This window comes from Miniopterus natalensis, chromosome 2 (assembly GCF_054644295.1).
Source record: "Miniopterus natalensis isolate mMinNat1 chromosome 2, mMinNat1.hap1, whole genome shotgun sequence".
Lineage (NCBI taxonomy): Eukaryota > Metazoa > Chordata > Mammalia > Chiroptera > Miniopteridae > Miniopterus > Miniopterus natalensis.
Window position 1 is genome coordinate 130544875 of NC_142082.1, and position 24255 is coordinate 130569129.

At 38.5% G+C, this 24255-nt stretch overlaps 1 protein-coding gene across 3 annotated transcripts in view; it reads right to left on the reverse strand.

Annotated features, from left to right (window-relative positions):
• Positions 1 to 24255, reverse strand: part of IRAK3 (interleukin 1 receptor associated kinase 3) — a 78548-nt gene that overhangs the window by 10077 nt on the left and 44216 nt on the right. For all 3 annotated transcript variants that reach the window (XM_016199635.2, XM_087814559.1, XM_087814558.1), the window contains exons 2-8: positions 22933 to 23115; positions 18352 to 18416; positions 17672 to 17726; positions 16334 to 16485; positions 12556 to 12620; positions 7750 to 7864; positions 6837 to 6955 (exon numbers count right to left, since the gene is read on the reverse strand). In XM_016199635.2, coding sequence (XP_016055121.2) covers positions 6837 to 6955; positions 7750 to 7864; positions 12556 to 12620; positions 16334 to 16485; positions 17672 to 17726; positions 18352 to 18416; positions 22933 to 22972 — 611 coding nt within the window. In that variant the 5' untranslated portion in view covers positions 22973 to 23115. The remainder of the gene's footprint in view (positions 1 to 6836; positions 6956 to 7749; positions 7865 to 12555; positions 12621 to 16333; positions 16486 to 17671; positions 17727 to 18351; positions 18417 to 22932; positions 23116 to 24255) is intronic.

Below are 24255 nucleotides of genomic sequence, written 5' to 3' on the forward strand. Positions count from 1 at the left end.
AGGAAGTTTTCACTCGACAGCTCTGCATTCTAGCGGCCCACCTTCCTCCAGGTGCCGCTGCACAGCCTGCTCCACACCACGGCTCTTACTCAGAGCGCAGCTCACGTCGTGTACGGCGTGATACTGAGTCCACACATGATAGTAAGCAAACATCTGCTGATATAATCAGTTCGTTAAAACCATAAGTAGATTACACCGCGCTTCATATGGCAAATATGTAGCCCAACTGTTGCCCAAACACTCTCCCATACTCTTGGCAGACATCACTGATTGACTTCAGAGTGCACCCCCCCAGATTCCCTTTCTACACTGCAGGAGGGGAATCGCTGCCAATCAATCAAAGGCGAAATGTGAGATAAAACGGACTTGTCATCGCTGCTGTAGTACAATCGCTCATTTTTCAGATGAGGTAAATGAGACCCATGTGGTTGAAATGATGTATTCTATGCAAAACATCTTTTAAATGGCAGAGCTAGAAAAGACTAAAGCTTAGCCCTCCTTTTTCCCTGTTCGGTGCTCTTTCGATTTACTATAGTTAACTGAGAAAAACTTCTTTTTATTCAGCTACTTACAAAAGACTGTTGATTACAAAGCAGAATTGAAATGAACTTTTATCCCCTCTTTTCTTTTAGTGAATATAGATAATTTCAGTGCAAAATAGTGGCTGAGTGGGTCACAGGAAGACAGATTTTAGCTCAATATAAAGGAAGCTCTAGTCATTAGAGCTGCGCCCAAATGGAGCTCTGCACGGGCCCGGGACTGGCTGGGTGAGACACTTGGGAAGTGGAAGAGGCAGCCTCTGCTAGGTGGGAGAAATTACAGTTTATTGCCAAGCTCTGGGCGGTGCTTTATACAGATTACCTCACTCCATCCCCACAACCTGGGAGGAGTGCAGGAGTAGCCAGACTGAACCTCAGGGAATTTAAGGAACTTACCAAAGGTCACACTGCTAACAAGAACTAGAGCAGGGATTTTAACTGAGATCGTCCTGACACTTAACCAGTGACCAGAGACGGAGACAGCAATGACATCACTGGGTTGGTTGTTAAAAAGGGGGAAGGAGAGCGAAAAGACTCTGGGAAAGAGGCAATTCAGGACTTTGCATAACCTGCTCGAGGATGAGCAGGCCTCTGGAGGTGGCTCCTTAACGTAGCTGAACGCATCCTCACTCTGAAGCTGGTCAGGGTAAAGCGTGACCAGGATTTAAAAAATGTAGGGTCACACCCTTCTCCTGCCACAGTCCCTAGATCTGGGTACAGAGCACAGTACAAAAATAGGCAGGTGCAGTGTCACAGAATTTGCAAGAAGAGGTCTCACTTGAGATCATCCCAGTTGGCTCTGAATGTACAAATGTGAAGAAAACCGTGGCCTGAGAGTGTGAGGCAAGACCTGTGCTTGAACCGGATTTCCTGGGCTCCTTCCCCGTCATCTCCAGTGATGGTATAGACACCATTTCATTGTGCTTAGACAAAGGTGCTGCTCACACTTGGGGCTCCAGGCTGCAGGATAATGACCTTACAATCTTCATTTCTTAAACCACAAAGGCGAAGGTTACCAAGCTTCTTTGTGGATGGAAGTAATTACAGAGAATGAATGAAACAGAACTTTCAGACATCACTTAGTAACTAGACTCCCCCTTGGAATTTCTTCTGCTTCTTTGGTTTGAGATAGAAAGGTCTGATGCCAAGTTTTTTTCCCCTAATAAATATTATTTTTATTATAAAGTTATAACAAATGTATAATTTTTATAATATAAAATTGTATAAAATTATAATAAATTTTATAATTATTAAAATTTTTAAAAAATGTAACAGAAAAACTAAGCCATTAAGTAAAAAGCTACATCTCTCTGTCTAATAAAGCCTTATTTATATCTTACTGTTTACTTTTAATCTATTTTATAATTCATAAATCTGTAACACTACAAGTTATAATCACGTGCTCCATGCTACTTCAGTTTGGCTTTTTTCACTTAATCTCACTCCATGCACACTGTTCCATGTTATTTCATACTATTAAAAACATTTTAAACATCAAATGATGTACAATAAACTCTTCTGTGATTCATTAGTCTGAGGCCCAGCTGCAAGAAATAAAGGCAACAAAACTGTCTTCATTTCTCCAACAGAAGCAGAGCCCTGACTTACTCATCAAAAGGTCACTGTTGAACATGTTCTGAAATGTCCTTTTTCAGTCACTTATCAGGGCTGTGCAACAAAATGACATATCTCCTAGAAGCTGCCTTTCCTTACAAAGAATTAAGAAATTTATATGACAAAGGCAGAAGAGCAGAGATTCCTAAAAGCACTAGGCTGTATAGCGAGGAACCAAGAGGCAGAGAGGCCCACATTTCGAGCAACATGAAGGATTCATTTAAGAGAGACTCTGGAGGGTAATCTAGGTCAGCCAATTCACGTTTGGCCACGACTGCTGGAGGCTGAATATCATCACCACCTGACAGATGCTCAGTCCTTGAATGAAATGAGTTGGCCTCATTCCAGTTTCTAGAGAGCAGGTGTGCACATCACCAAAGGAAGTGGGGAAATCTAGTGCTATCGATGGCACTAATTAACATATTTGATGGCAGGCTTAGCAGAAAGTCCAAGGGTTCAGTGGCTATGAAAGAGGCTGACTTGCCCTGGAGCGGACAGGAACACACTGATGAGAAATTGTGAAACCACAATTCTCAGTAAATGACAACAGCCCCAGAGCCCCACACCCTGACACATGTCTACAGATAGTTATGTTGAGTCTTTTAACCCTTTGGAAAACCCAGAAAGGCAACAATCACTGGCAGACCCTTTACCAACTAAAACAATAAAATATGGTGCTAGCTGAATTTAAACCCTGCCTCTCCCATGAAATTCTCCCTGTTTCTGATCAGATATCTTTTGGAATTCCGTATCTCTATTACCCATCAGGTACTCATCTAGCAGTGTTAGTTAGATGATTTTATAGTTTATCACATCCAAACAAGTACTGGGATACTCTCCTGGAATAAACTGCCTCCTTTAAAACTGTGACATCACTTAAGAGATTCCAGAACATTTCTCATGACACCTATACCCCAGGGAAGCCTCGGAGTCTCTTGAGAGAGCCTTGCTTATCAAATCTAGGTCCTCAGGCTAGTTAGCACTCAAGGCTCTATTCAACCCCTGATCACATTCCTTACTCCTCTCCGGTCCTATCTTTCCTTATTCCAACCTCATCTTTTCCTCTCCAACCCATCAATTTGTCTTGCTTTCATTATATGGTTGGCGATTCTTTACTCTGTTCCCTTGAACATATTATTACCTCCACCAGGAATATTATCTTCCCTTCTTTCAACTAATCCACCACCATGACCTATCTCCTCAAAGACTTGGCTTGGAACTATCTAATTAGAAGAAAAATGTTCTTGGACCAACTGTGCATTGGGCAGTTAGTATTGCACTGTATACTTTCTGAGTTTGTTATTTTTCTGATCACCAGGTTGAACCTTCAAGGACAACGCTATGATCACCATCTTCCCCCAGTGTGGTCTAACACAATGCTCTGCACACAACAGATGTTCCATAAATATCTGTGAACTAAAATGAATGCAATTTTTTAAACGGTTTAATATGTTAGTTAACACAGCAGTGATTTTTTTAAAAAATAGAGCTTAGTCAGTGGGTCCATTTTTCAAATACAATAAATTGATAATAGGGGTCAAGTGTTACAGACTGAATGCTGTGTCTCTCCCAAATTCATATGTTGAAACCCTAAACCCAAGATGATGGTATTAGAAGGTAGCTCCTTGGGAGGTGATTAGGTTATGAAGGTAGAGCCCTCACAGCTAAGCATGAGAGGGATTAGTGCCTTAAAAAGAGGCCCCAGAGAGATCCCTTGTCCCTTCAGCCACATGAAGACACAGAGAAAAGATAGCTGTCTGTGAACAGAAAGTGGGTCCTCACAGACAAAGCACAGGCCGGCATCATGATCTTTGACTTCCCAGCCTTCAAAACTGTGAGAAGTAACTGTGTGCTGTTTATAAGCTACCCACTCTATAGCATTTTGGTTGTAGCATCCTGAATGAATTAAGACCGTAAATAAAAGAGTGAGAAGTAAAAGGACTGATTAGCCATCAGATCTCTTAGCCTCCTCCACTGCTATTCCTACCGCTTCTTGAACAGTTGTAACAGTAGCTACCATTTGATGAGCGTGGACTCTTTGCCAAGCACCGTATCATTTTACCCTAAGAGAGAAGCTATTATTTTTTTATCAGCATTTTGCAGAGGAAAAAACTGAGGCTTAGATAAGTCAAGCAATTTGCTCAGAATCACATTTTTTAAATTTAATAAAAATATGATGTTTAATGTTAACAAATATGAATGTTCCAATTAACCCAATAAAAACCCAAAAACCAAAACTAATAGATATGCAAGGAGAAAAGTATGGAAAAAAATTAAAAGGAAGATTCCATCCAACTTTTTTTTTTTTTCTAATCATACCAGCTTTTTAAAATTGTTGACAGTATTACAGATGTCCCCCATTTCCCCCCCTTTGTTCCCCTCCACCCAACCCCTGCCCTACCCCAGGCCTTCACCACACTATTGCCTGTGTCCATGGGCTATGCATATATGCACATACATTCTCTGGTTAATTTCTTCCTGTCCCCCCAACACCCCTCCCCTCTGAGACTCAGTCTGTTCTGTGCATTCATGTCTCTGGTCCTATTTTATTTGTCAGTTTATTTTGTTCATAGATTCCACATATAAGTGAGATCATGTGATAATTGTCTTTCTCTGACTGGTTTATTTCACTAAGCATAATACTCTCCAGGTCCCTCCATGCTGTCTCACAGGGTACAAGATCCTTCTTTTTTACAGCTGCGTAGTGTTCCATGGGGTAAATGTCCCACAGCTTTTTGATCCACTCATCTACTGATGGGTACTTGGGCTGTTTCCAGACCTTAGCTATTGTAAATAGTGCTGCTATGAACATAGGGGTGCATAAGTTCTTTCTGACTGGTGTTTGGAGATTCCTAGAATCACATTTTAAGTGGAAAGTCAGATTCTGCTGAACTAAGAAGATAGGATGGAGAGGTGGGTAATAAAGTACATGAAAAAGAAGAATCACTTGGTCACTTTGCAGAGTGGCATCCAGTCAAATATTCCTGCACAACTGTGGTGGCTGCAGTGGTGTGGCCCAGGTCCCTCCTTCAGGATCCAGGGAGGCACTCACTCCCGAACTGGGGAGGGGTGGCTGCTGACAGCTCACAGCTAAGCCTCAACTTGGGATGTGTCCTTGGAAGAAGGGAGCTGCCTCAGCCAAGTTAGAGCCCCTTTCAGGGCCAGTCAGATGAAGGGGAACACCTGGACTCACTTTAGGATATTTTTGAAAGGTCACCCCAACTTCAGTGGTCCCCATAGTATCGGCCAAGGCCTCCAAGACAACATTCCAGCTCAGTTTCTCCAATCACCCAAGTCTACCTTTCTCCTCCCCTCCCCCACATTTGTTGTTCCTGAGAGCACACCTTAAAAATCTCCTGAAGGCAAATTTCTGCCTCTGAGCCTATTTCCTGGGAACCTATCTGAAGACACTAAACATTAGTGGGAAAGCAGAAATCAGGGTCCATAGTCTGCACTCTAACCTAAAACCAGGAGCGAGATGCTGGAGGGGCACATCCATCCTCACTTACTGTTAGCTGTGGAAAACCTTGTGACTGGGGCAGAGCCTGGATGTGTACCCCTCCACCCCAATATTCCCTTTGTTCCAGTCGGTGGCCTTCCCTGTCCCCCTCTCCCATCAACTACCAAAACCTCCATACCTCTCCCTCATCACCCCTCTTTATTATCAAGCTGCGTTTTCAGGAGAGGATTTGATCAACTTAGTCACGCAAAAGGAAAATTAATTAAATTCATGTATTATTGCTTGGGATTGAAAATAAGCTCACACTCATTTTAAGTTTAAACCAAGGGAAGGATATGTATAGCAAAATTCCAGATATTTATTTATTTACTCAGTTAAAACATCTGAGCACCTGCTGGGCAGAGCTGGTTGAGAGCTGGGTGGAAAGGGGACTGTCTGAGGTTGGAGGGGCCACCTCGGCTTTGTAGAACCCCAATGGCTGACATCACTGACCTCTCAGACCTCCTCTGTCCAGCTACATCCCAGGTGGCATGAGGGTGCACTAATTTTATGCTGGTTTCTGGGGCAACTAGCAGCCAATGAATTACCACATTGCACCAGGCACAGGCATCTACCCGGGTGGTGCTCCCACTCCTCCAGGACTAAATGAAAATCTTGTCTTTTCATGTGGAGTTCATTTCATCAGCAAAACAGAGATATGCAACCAGTCCCACTTCTGTCAACTCAAAAAAAAAAAAAAAAGGCACACTAAAAGCTTTTCCCCCCAAGATACTAGGAGTTGGTTCAGAAGAGGCAGCAGCCTTTTGGATTTAGTCTTCCCTGCTCTTCAGCAGAGGCGTATTTAGCTACTTTTGGACAAATTCAAGGTGAAGGGCACGTAGGAAAAATTCATAGGGGAGGTTCTGCTATAGGCTCTCTACTCTCTGAATAATTCTATGTCTACTGGAGAAGAAGAAAGATGGAAGATGTTGCTTCTAATTTTCTCATGGCTCAAAAATGAACACAGGTGTTGCCGCTCAGCTTGTCACAGATGAATACATACGGCCGCGAGGCAGCAGGCTCAGTGCAACCAGCAGGACACTGGAGACTCGAGGACAAAGGATTTTAATTGTCACTTACTACTGTTATCTTGCTAGAAATCCCCATCTACAGCGTGAAGTCTGATTTTCCTGCAGTGATGACAGGGGCTTTCAGGTGCCACCTAAAGCTCTGGGAGAATTTACCTTGATATACTGCCACAGATGACCGAGCAGGGGACCATGGTGTGCAGGTACTGAACGGCTTTGGCTGTTCCTATTAATACGCTGATTCGAGTGTGCCAAGAGAGTGGGGCTGTGTTACCCTAGAAAGACAACAGTAATTGCTTTAGTTGCACTTACTGAGTAAAAGCCAGGTACTCGTTACACAGGAGTATGTCAGAAAGAGACTGCCGGTGAGTGAGGTGGGCTGGGTTTACAGGAACGTATTTTTAGTTCAAGAGAGTCTTTCTTCTTCTCCCAATGATGGTTCTAGGCCTTTGTAGCCAATGAAATACGTGATGTTAATATTAGCTTAATCAAAATATGAATAATACGGCAATTATGTTTAAAAGTTCATTGAGTAAGATTTTTAAATTACTGGTGGCATAGTAGTGTGGGTAATTGAGAATAACCTGGTTTTATTTTCAGCTTAACTGAAACGACTTACTTAATCAATTTTTAAACTTATATTTCAAAAACATCTTGTGAGGAATCATGGCACGTGTTCAACCTCCTTCTCTTTAAGGTGTCTATCACTTTTATGTCTATTCTTTGTATTGAATGGCACCTTGGTAAAGTCATACAAATAGAAACTATCTGTGAAGTAAGGTCATGAATGTAAACTCATTTGAGATGTAGACTCGATAGCGAGTAAGGACCCAGTAAATCTCTTGGCCACCATGTGGCACAGCACACAGTAGCTCAGGTATGTTTGCGGCCTTCTACAAGGAAGGGGTTAATTCCCGGAGAAGTCCTGTGCCTCCTCGGGAAGCCCAGTGCGGGGCGGTCCCCTCGTGTGAACACGCAGCTGGCCTTTGGTCCTCACCAAAGGCTCCAGCAGCTCCCCAGGGGCTACAGGGAATCCCCAGGGGCAAGCAGGATAACGGGAATGACTTACTACACATTGTAATCTGTCAAAAAGTGATCCGTTTCTCATGTATGGATAAACCAGGCAGAACTTCTCACCCTCTGTAAAATACACAGACAACTCCAGGATGTTTGGATGACGAAATCTTGAAACAAAAAATATTTAAATTCATCAAATTGCTTATTCAAGTAGGAAATAAACCACATGCTGTTTGGGGGATGAAGAACAGGTCTAAAGCAGAATATAAATTTGGCCAAGGGAGAAGTAATTTCATTGGATACATGACACGGATTGGCTTTCCAAATCGGTCAAAAGTGTTCTGACAAATACTAGCCACTCTTTGACTGACTGTGACCATGCAAATACAAATAAAATATTCAAATAAAAGATAGAAAATTTAAGAAAGTGAAGAGCTCTTAAGATTTGGGGTATTGGGAACTTTACAACAAACAGACAACAATATTCAATATTAACTTATTTTTATCAGCAGAAAACTCAATACAATTTATTTATTAAATAAATAAAGATAATGCAACTGAAATTATCTATAGAATTGCTTTAGGTAGACACCTGTAACTTAAGCCACCAAAAGAGAAGAGCACAGAAGACTAGTTTTCATTCATCTGTTTATTGAGAGCTACTTTGCAGGTACTGTACTAGGTATCGGTCACACAGGTGAAAGAGATAGCCAGTGTCTTCACAATGCTTGTATTATTATCTAAAATCCAGTTTTATGTTTGATGATGAAAAACATATCACTGATTTTTAAATCATAGAATTCTATGTGAGTATAAGATACACTTTTCAGGCTCCTTTCCTGAAAAGCTCTATTCCTTAAATTTGTGCCACCACTGTGAAAACCAATGGAACCCAGGTAGCACTATGAAATGTAAAACATGTGAAATTCAACACATACTGTGAATTCAGTTCATCAGTTATTTATTGAACACCTACTATGTTGCAGGCATGCTTGGGATATTGAAATAAATAAAGCTTTTAAAAAAATGGTTCTATTTATAAAGGCCTATTATTTGTTTCTTCAATAGCAAAACTGTGTCATAAAACATACACATATATAGATATCTATATGTAGGTATCTATCTATAGGGAGGTTATCTATCTATCTGTCTGTCTATATCTCCTTCTGAGTCCTTCCATTCCCCTTTTCTCAAGAAAGGGTGTATGTATGTGTGTGTGTCTACAAACATACACACATACACAAACACACAGAGAGACTTTTATTCTTAAATAAGTGAATAACTGTGACACAGGATCCCTGCACTTACTATGATTCAGGTCATATCTATAAAATGAAAAGCAATGAACTGAAAAGGAACTGAGTTTTGGTGTATTTGGTTGCTTAAATAGCTGATCTATGCCACTAGCTGGTTGATTCTCCTACAGTTTAAAATAATTTAATGAAATAGAAAACTTTTGGAAAGTAGTAGGTTGAAGGCCTTGTATAGACACAGACATGGCTCTGCTCTCTTGCTCACAGAGCAGAAATGACCATTTGCTTATTTTTAAGTATTGCTGACCAAGCAGAAAAATGGTTACTTTAGAAGTTATCAAAGTATGGAACATGGAAATGCCATAAGCAATGATTGCTGGTTTTAATTCTATGGACCCATCTCACCCATCCTTTCACTTATATGAGGTCAGAGGGTGGGGCCCCAAGAAGAAACACCAGAGAGCTTGCTCCCTCTCTCCACCATGTGAGGACAAAACAGAAGGCAGCCATCTGCAAGCCATGAAGAGAGTCCTCACAGGAATCAAAACTGCCCTCACCTTGGACAGCCCAGCCTCCAGAACTGTGAGAAAATAAATCTGTTGTTTAAACAGATTATATGAGGTCAGAGGGTGGGGCCCCAAGAAGAAACACCAGAGAGCTTGCTCCCTCTCTCCACCATGTGAGGACAAAACAGAAGGCAGCCATCTGCAAGCCATGAAGAGAGTCCTCACAGGAATCAAAACTGCCCTCACCTTGGACAGCCCAGCCTCCAGAACTGTGAGAAAATAAATCTGTTGTTTAAACCAGCCAATCTATGGAAGTACATAAAATACCTACTTCCCAAGATTCTTATGAAAATTAATTTAAGGTTAAATATTTAGCAAAGTCCCAAAACCTCAGAAATTATTAGCTTCTTTCCCTTTCCTTGAAGAAGAAGCGGGGAGGGGAGACTCAGAAGCCACATTCTAAGGACTTTACAATTCTATTTAAGGCACAAGGATTAAGCAGTTCCCTTAATATTAAACTAAAAAAACAACAACAATTCATCCTCAGGTCTCAGCTTAGATGTTAGTTTTTCTAAGGAACCTACTCTGTGTCCACTCCCTCTCCCGTGGAGTTATTATTTCCTGTTTCTTCAGTGCTCTGTACTTCCTCATCTTATCACTTAATATACTGAAATTGCCTATTACGTACTTTTCCACTAATCCCACTTCAAACATCTCACGTACTATGTTCTAAAAAGAGAAGACTACACCTGACTTATTCATAAGTAAATCTCTGAGAAGGGGGAGACAAGATGATTTAGGAAATAAGTTGGATCTTGTTAAAAAAAGATACAATCTACCTCATTTTCTTCATCTGTAAAATGGGGGTAATAGCAGTATTTACCTCATAGGTAAGTTGATTATCACATAGGTAATCCTATGATTACCTCATAAGATTAAAGAATTAGTACATGTAAAGTTCTTGGTAAATAAATACTAGCAATATAAATAATAATGATGGCACATGAAGAATATTCAACATCATAGAACTGTTAATTCTCTCTAAATAAATATATAAATACTTTACCAGAATAAATCCAAATGAATCAGATATATAAATGTAAAAAATAAAATAATAAAAGTACTTGGAAAAAAATGGCAATATTATTTTATGACCTCTCACCGGGAAAGGCCTTTTAAACTATGATATAAAACCCAGAGTCCATAAAAGAAAATATAGTTGAAAAATATTAAATTCAACTACATGAAAACCATTTCTACATGGCCGAAACTAGAATAAACAAAGACAAATTACAACCTGGTAAAAAAATTGCTTGTATCTCATAAAAGCAGAGCAAATTTTCTCTAATATATAAAATGCTACAGACCATTAAGAAAAATACCCAATGGCCTAAGAAAAAATGGGGCAAAGGATATTATAAGGTATTTCACAGAAAAGGAAATATATCTCTTAATATGTAAAAAGATTCACTCATAATAGAAAAAGAAATTTAAACTACACTGAGAAACCATTTCCACTTAGCAGACTGGCAAAAATGAAAAGTTAAGAATAAGCGCTATGGGCCTAGTCAGTTTGGCTCAGTGGTTAGAGTGACAGCCCACAGACTGAAGGGTCCCGGGTTCGACTCCTGGTCAAGGGCATGTACCTGGGTTGCAGGCTTGATCCCCAGCCCCAGTTCGTGGTGCATGAGGGAGGCAACCAATCAGCGTCTCTCTCACACTGATGTCTCTCTCTCGTTCCCCCGTCCACTCTCTCTGAAAAGCAATGGAAAAAATATGCTCAGGTGAAGATTAAAAAAAAGAATAAACGCTATGTTGGCAAGAACATGGGGAACTAGGTCCTCTCACATATGACTGGTAGAAGTGTAAATTGGTATAACTTCTATCGAAGGACAATCTGGTAATATGTCATACATATCACCATTTGGCCCTATAATTTATTTATGTAAATTTATCTTAGATATATTCAACATTTACATATGAAATAACATCTGTGAAGGTTTTCCTGTTGCAGCATCATTTTTTAGTAATGAAAGATTAGAAAATAAAAACACATCGATAGGAGAATGTTTAATTAACTACAGTCCAGCACAAAGTGTAATACTAAACCAAGCAAAGTGACAAAGCAGTGCAGGCAATGCTTGTGTGAGGAGGAAAAATAAGAAAAGTACACGTATGCTTACATATAAAAAGCTCTGGGAATATATACAAGAAACTGATAATTTGATTGCTTTTGGCAAATCAGCGGGGGAGCTGGATGATAAGAGTGGAAGATATTATTTTCTTGGTTTACCCTTTTGCACTTTTGGAATTTTGAAACGTCAGAACTTATTACTTATTCATAAGCAAATACATAAAGCTGAAATATAAAATTCTTATTGCAATTTTGGTTTTAGTTTTTCATTGACTAAATGATATCTATCTATTAAGTTGTTATAATTAGCCTCTAATATTTTGATTTCTGGTCCTAGGTATAAAAGGTGAAGGATTTATACCCCTTCCCCCAGTCACATTTTGGTTTAGAAAACATCTGAAAAGAACATTTCTATTTGTAAAGGGTGATAAGTGAACTCTCTATAGGGTTAGGGACCTTCGATGAGGCAGGCTGCACAGCTGCAGATATGAATATATATGAAAATGAAGTCATTTTCGTTTGTCCCCAAGGACTCTACGGCTCATGAATGAATTCCCAGAAAATAATATGCACATCAAAAGCACTTGATTTCTTTGTCTAAAACTCTCTTTCTGACGAGGGTTACACCGATGAAACAGTTTCTTGACTGGAATGTCTCTAAGGAAGGGGGAAGTGGTGAAATATATACAATTCTAATGTTCTAAGAATTATTTTACACTCAGCCATGTTAGTCACACATGATTTAACCTACTTCCCAGTGACAGTTTCTTGTTAAAATATGTTCAAGTGAATTATGTAAACAGCCTATTTTCAAGTGTATTCTAAGAAATATACTAAAGCAGATGTCAGAAATTTACCCTCATTTATTAAATGCCAACCATGCCATGCTCTGAGCTGTAGAATCAAAGATGAACAAAGATGAAAACCAGACACAAAGGAAGAAATTCCAGGCAAAATATACTCACAGTAGTAAAACTTCAAGCTCAGATAAAAACCTCTTCCATTGTTTCTTACACTGCATTTTTTTCTCCTAAATATCATACAGAAAAATAAGGGAAAAAAATTAAGGAAAGGATCTCTATTTCTGGGATCTTAACCTCAGGCTGAAACTAGATGAATTTTTTGGTATATATGCAAATGAACATTTTTCTGGGGAGAGAATCCTTAGATTTCATCAGATTTTCAAAAATCTATTAACCCCCCAAATAGATTTAGAATCACTGCTATTAAATTAAAAGTTTTTCATGTAATGTATCATGTACACGTATTTTATATTCGAATTCTTTCACTTTTTTCATAAATTTAAAAATATTATATGTATTCAAAGAAAATTCCATGACATTTAGAAATTCCCCGCTTGATCTCATAGAGTTCAGCTGTATTCTGGTTAGAGGTGATTTCACTAATCTGGCATTTATGACTTGGGTCATTTGAACATGTTGGTTCAAGTTTACTTCTGTAGTAATTGGAAAAGATGGGCTTACTAAGCAAATGAAAAATATAACTCCTTACCTCAAAGATGTTCAGAGGCTAGCCCAGTGCCTGACATACGTATTTACCGAATAAATTAATGAGTTCACTAATACTGTACTGAGCACCTACTCTGCACCTGGCACTGTTCTCAATGGCTTCACACACCTTAGGTCATTGCACATCTCCGAAGCTCAGGTTCCTAACTTCTAAAGGATTTAAAGTATGTGTGCTCCTAGTCCCATCAGCAGTAAGGTTCTATCATTTGCAAACTGCTAGACAGGGCAGAGTTTTCAGAGCTCTCTGTCCTCAGGAATAAAGGGAGAGAAATCCAACAAGAATTCTGGAAGCTACTTTCCAAGTTAATCCGGGAAGTCAAAAACAATCAGCTAGGCCGACAATTCATTTTCAAAGACATCTTTTTGAGAATTTATATTTTAAAAAAATCATTGTCACACAATCCAAGTGGATTGGCCCCACTTGGTCCGTTTCTCATGCGCACTACTTGTGAATTTTTGTCACTTAATCTCCCTCAGGTCATAGTTTTCTTACTCTGAAAAATGAAGGGGTTAGTTTTTGTGTTTGTGCTAAGCTAGCATTCTTGCTGCTCCAACTGTGGTCTGTGACAAGGGACATCAGCTTCACTGGGAGCTGGTGAGAAATGCTGAATCTCAGGTCCCTGCCCAAATGTGCTGAATCAGAATTGTAAGCTCCCCGGGTGATGGATGCACCTATCCAACATATCTAGTACATTTCCCCGCTTCATTCCCTCTACAAAAGATTACTAAAGTTAATGTCCAGTTTTACACATTTCTTTAAAAAAATGCTTTGTGGCTCAAGCTTCATTAAATTATCTCATCTTTCCGATAAATGTGTGTGTGGGTATATTTGTATCAGTGTGTGTAGGACTCTGTACAGTCTCTAGTTCTTGGTACCTTTGTTACCTCCTGTCTTTTTACTCCTAGAGATTAGCAATTAAATTAATAAAAAGGGCATATCTGTCATTCATTTCGTTGCTTGACAAATATCTATTGAGAAACTACTATGGATCAGGCCCTGTAATGAGGTACTGGGATAGAAAGATGAAACAAGAGCTCTTTAAAGGAACCCATCTAGTTTACTGGGTGAGATGGATGTAGAAATCAATGCTATGATATAATGTTGTGATGCTGTGACTACATGTAGGAGGGTCAGCAAAACCACACTGGAGAGGTAAGAGGCAATCAAAGAAATAATCACTGCCTCTGGGGCAGGGAGGGAAGAAGATCTAGAGGCAGTGACATCTCATTTTGAAGCGAGACTCCTGGAAAGAAAATTCCCAAAAGGGAGTGTGAGTTGGTGGTAGCTGCAGAGGGAAGAGGAAGGTAGATGGATGGAGCCTTAGGGGAGGTGGCCCTGGGGCACAACCAAAAGAGAATGTACAAATGGAGATGGAGACATGCTGGGCCTAAGACACAGGCTTCAGGCAGCCACCTCTAGAGTAACCACGTTCTCTTTGTTGAATGGATTACCAGTAGATAGTTTCATTTCTTTATTAGACCATTCAACTTATCAGGAATTTTGAGATGTCTATATAGAATTAGTGGGCAAAATGCAATTTGAGGAAGTGGAGAAATCAGGCTAATAATTTTTTTTAAAAGTCCCTATAATCTAAGTTGCAAAGTAGGATTCACTTTAGACCCTCCCTTCTCCCCTCTTTCCCCAGCCCTCTCTAACAGATCACTACTTTTGGTCCATTTCATCTCATCTCTTAGACATACCTTCTCCTCGCCATCCCTATTGCCTCTGCCCTGCCTTACAGCAGCGGTTCTCCAACAGGGGCTACGCATGAACCACCTGGGAAGCTTTTTAAAAGTACTGATGCTAGCCACCACCACCACGACCTTGACCTAAGTAGACGCTGAGGGGCTCATTTTTTAAAAGCCCCTGAGGTGATTCTAATATTAGAATTGAGAACATTGGTTTAAGTCCTATCCGTTTCTTAGTTTACACATCTGAAATATCCCTCTACCAGGTCTTTTCACCTCCAGCCTAAGTTCTTGCCATCTTTCCTCTAACGCTCCTACTCGTTTCCCATCCATCATCTAACCTGTAATCAAAGTTATATTTCAAAAACACAAATGTAGTCTTTTCCCTCTCCCTCTTAAAAACCATCCATGGACTTAACCTATCTTTCCGGCATCATCTTCTGCTACTACGTTCCCACGCCCACACTAACCTCTACTCCACCCAACAATCTATTATTCATGAGGAAGGTGTCTGCTTTCATACTTGCACCGCCAGGCCTCTGCACCTGCTATTTATTCCACCCCCAAAGCACTGCCCCTCCCTCACTGTTTGCCAAAAATTCTACCCATCCTTCCAAATCCAGCTGAAAGGTCACTTCCTTTCACCCACTTTTCCATTTGTTTATTGAAGAAATGTTTACTGAGAGGTTACCCTGTGCCAGGCACTCTCCTGGGTGTTGGACGTGCCCCTCCTCTGGCTTTATTTATGTGCTCCTGTGACCTTTTGGACAGATCTCTGCTAATCCTTCTCATGCTGCAGTTTAATCTTTGCTTTAGCAGGCTGTTTCCCCCTTTAGACTGCGAGCAGCTTGAGGAGGGAAATATGCCTTAGTCACCTTCGCACGCTCAGCACCCAGCCCACGGAAGGAGTTCAGAAACTGTTTGCCAGTTGCTGACTAACAGTGAAGAGGAGGAAGAGCAGCTCTTTGGGGCGTATGTGCGCCTCTCTCTCCCGACTCCCGAGTTAGATCCCTCTATACCCTTTCTGCCCTGCTGCCTGCAGTCACTCAGCTGTCCCCCAATCTCCTACTTTGATCGTTGCCTTGCTGCTCCTACTTAAAGCCTCCCCTTTCCCACCCTCCTGAGCTGTGATGGAAGCCAATTTACAAAGTAGCACAGATGCCAATCTGTGGCTCGGCCTGTGAAACTGCCCATCCTAAGGAATCAAACAAACATGAAAACCGGAGCGGCCGGCACAGCCTGACCATCTGAAGCAAAGTCCCAAAGGTCCTACGAGGCTTTTCAGAAAAGTCTTTCTTATGCAATATATCTGGGGATGGGAAGAATTTAGCTTCCACATCCCTGCAAAACAGCCATTCATTTCTCAGTCATTTCTTCAGTCACCTGGGATCATATATCTCATTTCCATTTATAAAATTATAATTTCAAATATACTTTTCAATCTTGATAAAAAATGACACATTCTAATATGAAGTATGAGCAAATAAATGGAATCGATACCCTGTGGTAATAATTCTTTCCATACCTGCTTAAATAACTTAACGGCATAGGTTTCGTTTTGGATCTCCGCTCTGTATACCTCGAAAATCTCCCCTTCTCCGATTAGGAAGGCTTTGTGGAAGTTGTTGGTGCCTTCTATGATGTTTTGAAAGCTGATAGAGGATTTAAACAATATTCCTTAGGAAGGAAAGTAGGGAGAAGAGAAGTTACCTTTTCTTTTTTTAAGAGTCAATGCCACCATCATAAAGAACCAGGGCTTCCTTATTAGAAACACATCGGAGCCCAGTGGAAAGTCAGTCGGGTGATGACCCAGAGCCAAACTGAAGCCCACCATGTGCTCCCTGCGCATTTACTCAGGTCTGGCTCCTACCATTTCACAGAGCAAATGGCTGTTTAGATATTTCAACAATAGCACTGTGATTCTATCACACTTTGAAAGAGATCTGCCAAAAAGCTTAGTTGGGGAAACTTTTCTAAGGTTCTTTTTCTTTGTCATTAGAATTATGAATGTAAAACTAATAAAAAAATCTACATTAATGGAAATCTTGATATGACTAAACAATATGCTCCAAGAATGACTAATGGGAACATTTTTTATGAGCCAAATCTTGTAAACACCTAACTTACTTCCTCAGAGTAAATTAGGAAAATACTAAAGCAGAGATTGGGAGGAAACATTGAAAAGGTCATCAAATACAAATTCAAAGGCAAAAGCTTGCCTAAATCCTTCAGAAACCAGTTTTGCCTACATTCCCACATTTAATGTTTGATTTATATCTTATTGCTAAATCTTAAAGGACCAAAATTTTCTAAATCTCTTTTGAACCAAAGAAGCATCAGATCTAGTGGCAAATTTAAGACAAGGAAGCCTTAGATACCCATTAAAGTTTATCAGAATGATTCCTAGGTAGAACTAAATGATTCTCTCTGCTAATGAAGTAGAAAAGTTGATATGGAAAATAACTGGATTTTCATAGTGACTTTCAGAATTGCTCTACAAACATCTCTAAAAATCTCTTCAAATGCTATGAAAATTTCTAAAACTATATAAAACCCAACATAATTTTTAAATGTTTTCCTATGATACATAAAAACAGCAAATTTCACTAACAGAAAATAAGAATTCCCCCTAAGAGATCACAATTATGTTCGTCATTGGCCAATAGATTTTTAATATCACATTAATATATCAGCCATCAGAACTGTCTCGGTAAAAAGTACAAATATTTTTATATCTATGAAAATTTTACCCTGACTTTGCATATTAATGAATAGTTAATATATTTATTGGCTATTTCTCCCTCTCAGTTGACTTAATTGAAAGCACAATTTAAAAATAAGTTGGGGTGGGGTTTTTTTTTACCTTTTTTATTATGCTCAGGAATAAGAATATTATCCACTGTGACATTGGCTGTTTCCTAAGAGAAGAAACACATATTAAAGTAATTCAGTTTCATAAGTCTAGATAAAACACAACCAACAGAAATCCAAAGCTCCCCCTGGGACTATACAGTTCAATAGAGTGAAATCTAATTTAGAAGAAAGCTAGTAGAAAGCAAAATTATTTTATTCTATTCAATAGTATTCATTGCCATATATATTTAAGGCTTCCAGACCAACTGTAAAAACTCAAGTATCAATGTCATAGTCAATTATAGTCAATTTTAAATGACTTCAATTGCTATAAAATGATCATTGCTAATTTGCTTTAATAAGAGCTAACAGCAATATGCAAAACACCAATTAGAAGAGGGAAATTAAAAGCTGAGTTAAGACAAATGCATAACTCACAGCCCCTTTAATAGTTCTAAGTCTCATCTCTGACAGACCACTGAGAGGAGAAAGCTCTTAACTCTTCAAACATTTACAAATCTCTAATTTTCTGAATCCCCAACTAAATAAAGAATAATGAGAGAGCTAGGCTTTTCTGCTTTTAAACTAGTACCTGAAGACCAGCATTTTTCTGTCTGATCATTTCATTCCTATGCTCAATCACATATGTAACAGAGCTCAAGGGTCATTATCTATGCACAAACACTCTACCTTGGCGAACACATTTGGAAATCCATCTCCCTGATGACTCTGCTGTGGAGGACTCAAGACTGCTCCTGAAAGAGAAATAAGGGCAGCTAGATACAAAAAAATTCTTATGTTCCTAATAAGCTTGTTTTTTCCTATTCTAAGACTGTGAAACACCCTGATAGTAATGTTCACTTCTAAAGCTCGGTTTCATTTCCACTGAATAGTTACAAATTTGTGTGTGTGAATAGCTTTCTAATGATCAAATATTATACAAACATACTTTGGTTCACTTAAAACATGAATACCTACCTTAAATTACTGTTAGATATTATTAAAAATGTTAATGTGTGAAGTAGAAAATTGAAAGGAAAAAGCAACATTATCATTTTTGCACATATATTTTTGCAATTATATCTCCCTGGGTTAGTTTATTTTTTATCCCATCTTGTGCCATAAGGTATTAGAGGTGTGTATATGTGTGTGTGTGAATGCATGTGTGTGTTTATTTTAACCATTACAAACACCCACCAGTGCTCTTCAGTTTTAGACTAAACTTCTGTCTGTTCTAGTTCTGTCTGAACTGAGGTAGCCTATGTGGCTTCCTGCAAAAGATTAAAACCCTGCAATATTTTGCAGTCACATTTTAGTTCAGACTTTAAAAAACTTTCATTTCACCTTCAATTTTTCTTGGATTGTGTTCTAGTGTTTCTTAAATTATTTGTTTAGAAGACAAGCAACAAAACACAGTAAATTGATAACAAATCTCCTTTAACAACATATAAACCAAACACTATAGACCTAACAGACATCTATATAACATTCCATCCAAAACCAGAAGAATATAACATACTTCACAACTGCACATTGAACATTTTCCAGAATAGACCACGTTAGTCAATAAAATGAGCTTCAATAAATTTGGAAGGGTTGAAATCATACAAAACATGTTCTCTGACCACAATGGAATTAAAGTAGAAATCATTAACAGAAGGAAATTTTGGGAGTTCACAAATACATGGAAATTAAACAATAAACTCATAAATAACAAATAAGTCAAAGCGGAAATCAAAAGAAATTAGAAAATATTTTGAGATGAATGAAAATGAAAACGCAATACGTCAAAACTTAATGCAGCAAAAGCAATGTTTAAAGGAAAATTTATAGCTGTATAAGCCTACATTAAAAAAGAAGAAATATTTCAAACCAATAACCTAAACTTACACCTAATGAGGTTAGAAAAAGAAAAGTAAACTAAACTGAAGGAAACAGAAGGAAAGAATTAAGATTAGAGTGTAATTAAATGAAATAAAGAATAGAAAAACAAAAGAGAAAAATCAATGAAACCAAAGTGGATTCTTTGAAAAGATCACAAAATTGACAATACTTTATTTAAAACGACCAAGAAAGAAGAAAGACTAAAATTACAACACAAGCAAAACAAAAACAACAGAGGAGGCATAACTACCAACCTTACAGAAATAAAACTAATTATAAGGGAATACAAGAACTGTATGTAAAAGATTAGATAACTTAGATGATATAAATAGATTTCAAAAAAAGCACAACCAACAGAAATCCAAAGCTCGCCCTGGAAAATCTATTTATCTAATTCTAGATAAAACACAACCAACAGAAATCCAAAGCTGAAACTAAATCAAGAATAAATAAACAATCTGAATGGACCTATTACAAAGAAAGAGATTGAATTAATATTTTAAGACTTCCCACAAAGAAAAGTCCAGGTCTGGATGAATTCACAGGTGAATTCTATCAATAACAAAAGAAGATTTAACATCAGTCCTTCACAAATTACTCCAATATAGAAGAGGTATCAACTCCTAAATTTATTCTTTGAGGCTAGTATCTTCCTTATACCAATGCCAGACAAAACATCACAAGAAAACTACAGACCAATATCCCTTATGTATATAAATTGCAAAAGTCCTCAATAAAATACTAGCAAGAAACATGTAAAAAGGATTATATACCACGACCAAGTGGGATTCATCCCAGAAATCCAATATTGGCTTAATATCTGAAAACCAATTGGTGAAATACACCATATTAATAGAATGAATAACAAAACCTTAAAATCCAGTAACCTATCCTAATAACAACCATAGGAACAGAGGAGAATTTCCTTAATTTGATAAAGAGCATCTGTGAAAAGCCCACAGATAACATCATACATAATTGTGGAAGACTGAATACTTTCCCTTTTAGATGTCTGGTCTTGACACTTCTTCTAGTCAACAATATACTAGAGATTCTAGCCAGGGCAATTAGGCAACATCTTAAATAAGATATTGTGGTGTAGAACAAAATTTGAAGTTTGGGGGCTGTACGGGCATTAAAATTCATTGTTCATTGTTCTTTTGTTGCTCATAAAAAGAGAGGACGATACTTCATTGTCATATAAAATATAAGTCTCAAAGTGTCTTTCCTAAGAAGCCAGCAGAAAGCTGTGGATTTCACATCAAAACTAAAAAACAATTACTGATCATTGATATGTAAATGCAAAATGTGATATGTAAAGATACGAAGGTGGGGAAATAAAAAGATAGCAGGTGAAGATTCTAGTTTCTTGAACAAGGTTATGTCCTGAGAACTGGTTCTGTTTTATGGATGTGAAGAAATCCCCTACGCAGTCCCCTGAATTGAAGGAATGGGGACTAGCAGGAAATTCAAGGCCTTTCTCAGTAGGACTCAAGAAAATCCAAGTCTGTAAAGTGATCTCTGGAGGTTGGCAAAGGAAAGGTAAGAAATTTCTCTAAAATGAAACTATCCCACCGAACTGAACAATTTTAAGAAAAGGTAGGCAAAAATGGATATGTGGATGGATAATGAATTATTTGGATAACTGATAACTTTGTCCGTGGTAGCAACAAAGGAAGACTAAATCTTTTTATCTTGACTCCTAGGTTGGTAGTAGTTACCATAGGAGGCACCTGTTCAGCAGGCTACACTTACTGTTTCCAATGAAGCATCACAGTGCTGCCTTTAACAAGCTATTAAATTAACCTTTTCTAAGATAATTCAAAGCATCCAATCAATGAATTGCAATGAAATAGTGCTATTTTCCTCAGCAAAGGACTCAGAACTTCATTTCAGATTTACCTATCTCCTGGTACTAGGGCAGTAAATAATCGTCTTTCTACCAATCAGCCAATCTATTTAAAAAATACAATCAATTTTGCACGTGCAAAAGACTAGGTGTCAACCAAGAATGTGACATTTTTGTCTCCTCACAGTCCACATTATTCTCTGCTGCATAAATAAACAACATAGAGAGCAAAAGACACCCTGAAATCTATTCCGGAACACTGAACTATAAAACATCCCCGCGTGTCCTATCAAAATGGTGTGAGTTTATACTGTGAACAGCAAGTTGTGTGGGTGGTTTCAGTGGCTGGGAAAAGCTCAGATAATGATAAGGCATTGAATTTACAATTCCCAGGGACTCACTGCATTTTAATTGATCGATCAGCTTCGTAGGAAAGCAGTCTGCTCTATGAAACTAAGTGAAAAAATTGTGTGAAAAAGATGAAAAGGGGTTAGCCAAGTTATACAGATAATATCATCGTAGAAGCCTCCTGGGAACTGTCTAGCATCCCATTAACATGGAAAACCTACAAAATAAAAGTCAATCTGAAGCTGCAGTTTTCTGGTCCAAGTCTCTCAGGATTTCTTCTTTATGTGAGCAAAGTTTCTTTGGGTGATAAGATAGAGAGGGGCTCAAGTGTACTAAGTATATTATCAAAGAGCATGTGTGCAAATATACAGAAATTAAAATATTCCTGAATGAAAGAGGCAAATAATAAGGATACTGATTCGAAAGAGTTTCCAACCTAAGAGCCCTGATCTATAAGACCCAAGATCCCTCAAGATCATTCTTGTTGAAGTGAATAAATCTAAGGTGGAATAAACAGAACAAGTGACATTAGGAGATTATTTTACTGACAAAGAATAAATGGAGAAAATTTCATGAGCTTTACTAATCAGGTATGTAAGGCATGACACAGCGTGAGAAACAGGACGGAAGGAAGAATTACAGCCTGTGGAACGGACAGTAATCAGGGAAGGCATGAAAGCAGGACGGATAAAAGGGAAAGCCCAGTTTTTCCGGAGCTTTATCACTTGCACTAAAATACAGGGAGAAAACCCAACTATATTTTTAACTTCTAACCATATGATAAAACAAATTATAGCATTATCTATATTTTACTCATATTGTGATTCTGATTATGTTTATGATTCAAAGAGTTTCAGAGTTTTGAATAGAGTTGATTTGTATTGCTTAGAATAAAATATTTCAAAACGTATAGTTTGTAAGTAAATTTTTTTTAAAAAAACACACCAAACTATGAAGTGGTAGAAAGGAATGTATTGTATACGTTAATATATTAGGTACTGAGGAAAGAAAGTGTCACCAAAAAAAAAAAAGTGAATCTGTAAGGCCAGCTTCAGATAAATGCCACTGGAAGAAATCAGTGACATATAGCATGACCAGTCCCTGTCTTGAATAAAATGCAATATTTACATTTACAAATTACAATTCCTACAAAATGGACCAAGAGCCATATCATAAAAATCAGAGTTTACCATGGTTTGCAATTAAATGGATAGCTCGATGATGTCCCATCTCCTGGAGAATCTGTAAAAGGTCACCAATGGTCTTGTTTTTCTGTGCCCAGGACCAAAGTAATTCTCTTGTTCCACTTTTACCTTGGTCAACATATTTTTCAATGTGACGAACATCCAGCCAGCTGCTTGAAAGTCGCTCCGCTGTGGAAATTGCAATAGGAAGAACCAAAGAATAGTTCATTTTATCGGAATACTTGTTTGGGTGTGCCTAACATGCTTTATTTCATTTTGCTTACAGTTTTTTATTTTGAACTAACTTTAGTTCCACACCCAGCTTCCCCTAATGTGAACACTGTATATAACCAGAGTCCAATTAGTAGGCCCAGTGATGACTAAACTGCAGACCTTATTCTAATTTCACCAGTTTTTCCACTGTCCTCCTCTTCAAAAACCCTATCCAGTTTCCCACATTGCCATCAGTTGTTACTTCTTTTTAATCTCCTCCAGTCTGATGTTCCTCAGTCTTTCCTTGTCCTGCAGGACAGAAAAATGCTACTGTGTCCTTCTGAGTGCATAATATCAAGAAGCTCATGATGTTAATGTCTTATCACTGGTGATGTTTATCTTGGTCGCTTGGGTGAAGTGGTGTCCGCACAATGAAATTATCTTTCCCTTTATAATTAATAATTATGTTGGGGGAAATACATCAAAACTATGGAAATACCCTGTTTATCCTCAGATTTTGCCCATAAACGTTCGCATCTATCAGTGGATCTCGTTTTTCATAATAATTACTCTGGTGTTTGCTTAATGGAGATTTTTAATTTTCCCTTTTTCCTTCTATGTTCATTAACTGTAATTCTTCTGTAAGAAAGTGCTGTCTCTTTTCCCCCATTTGTTTAACTAACTTATTTACATCATCGTGGACTCATAAATATTTATTCTATAGGTTAAAATCCAGTGCTATCATTATTTATTTTGTTGCTAAAATTGTTCCAGCTTTGTCCATTCAGGTTGGCTCCTGTGTTCTTTCGACAAGCCCTATCATTTTTGGAACACTTCCTTATTTTCTGGCTTACAAGATGCTCTGGGCCTATTTTATACTTCCGCTGCCCCAGCCCTGTCCGTAATTACTTTTCCAAGAAGTCTAGCCAGAAACATTGAAGAGCCAAGGTACAATTCCCCAGGTTCCCGGTCCCGCCACGGCAGTGGTAGAAGTACATGCTGGTAAGGGGGTGCGCCCCCTCAACATCGAAGCAGCCTGGACTGCTAACCCACCACGTGGAGCCGGCTCTCCTGGACTCTCATTCCTCTCCCCAGAGCAAAAAGTAAACCTCTGTC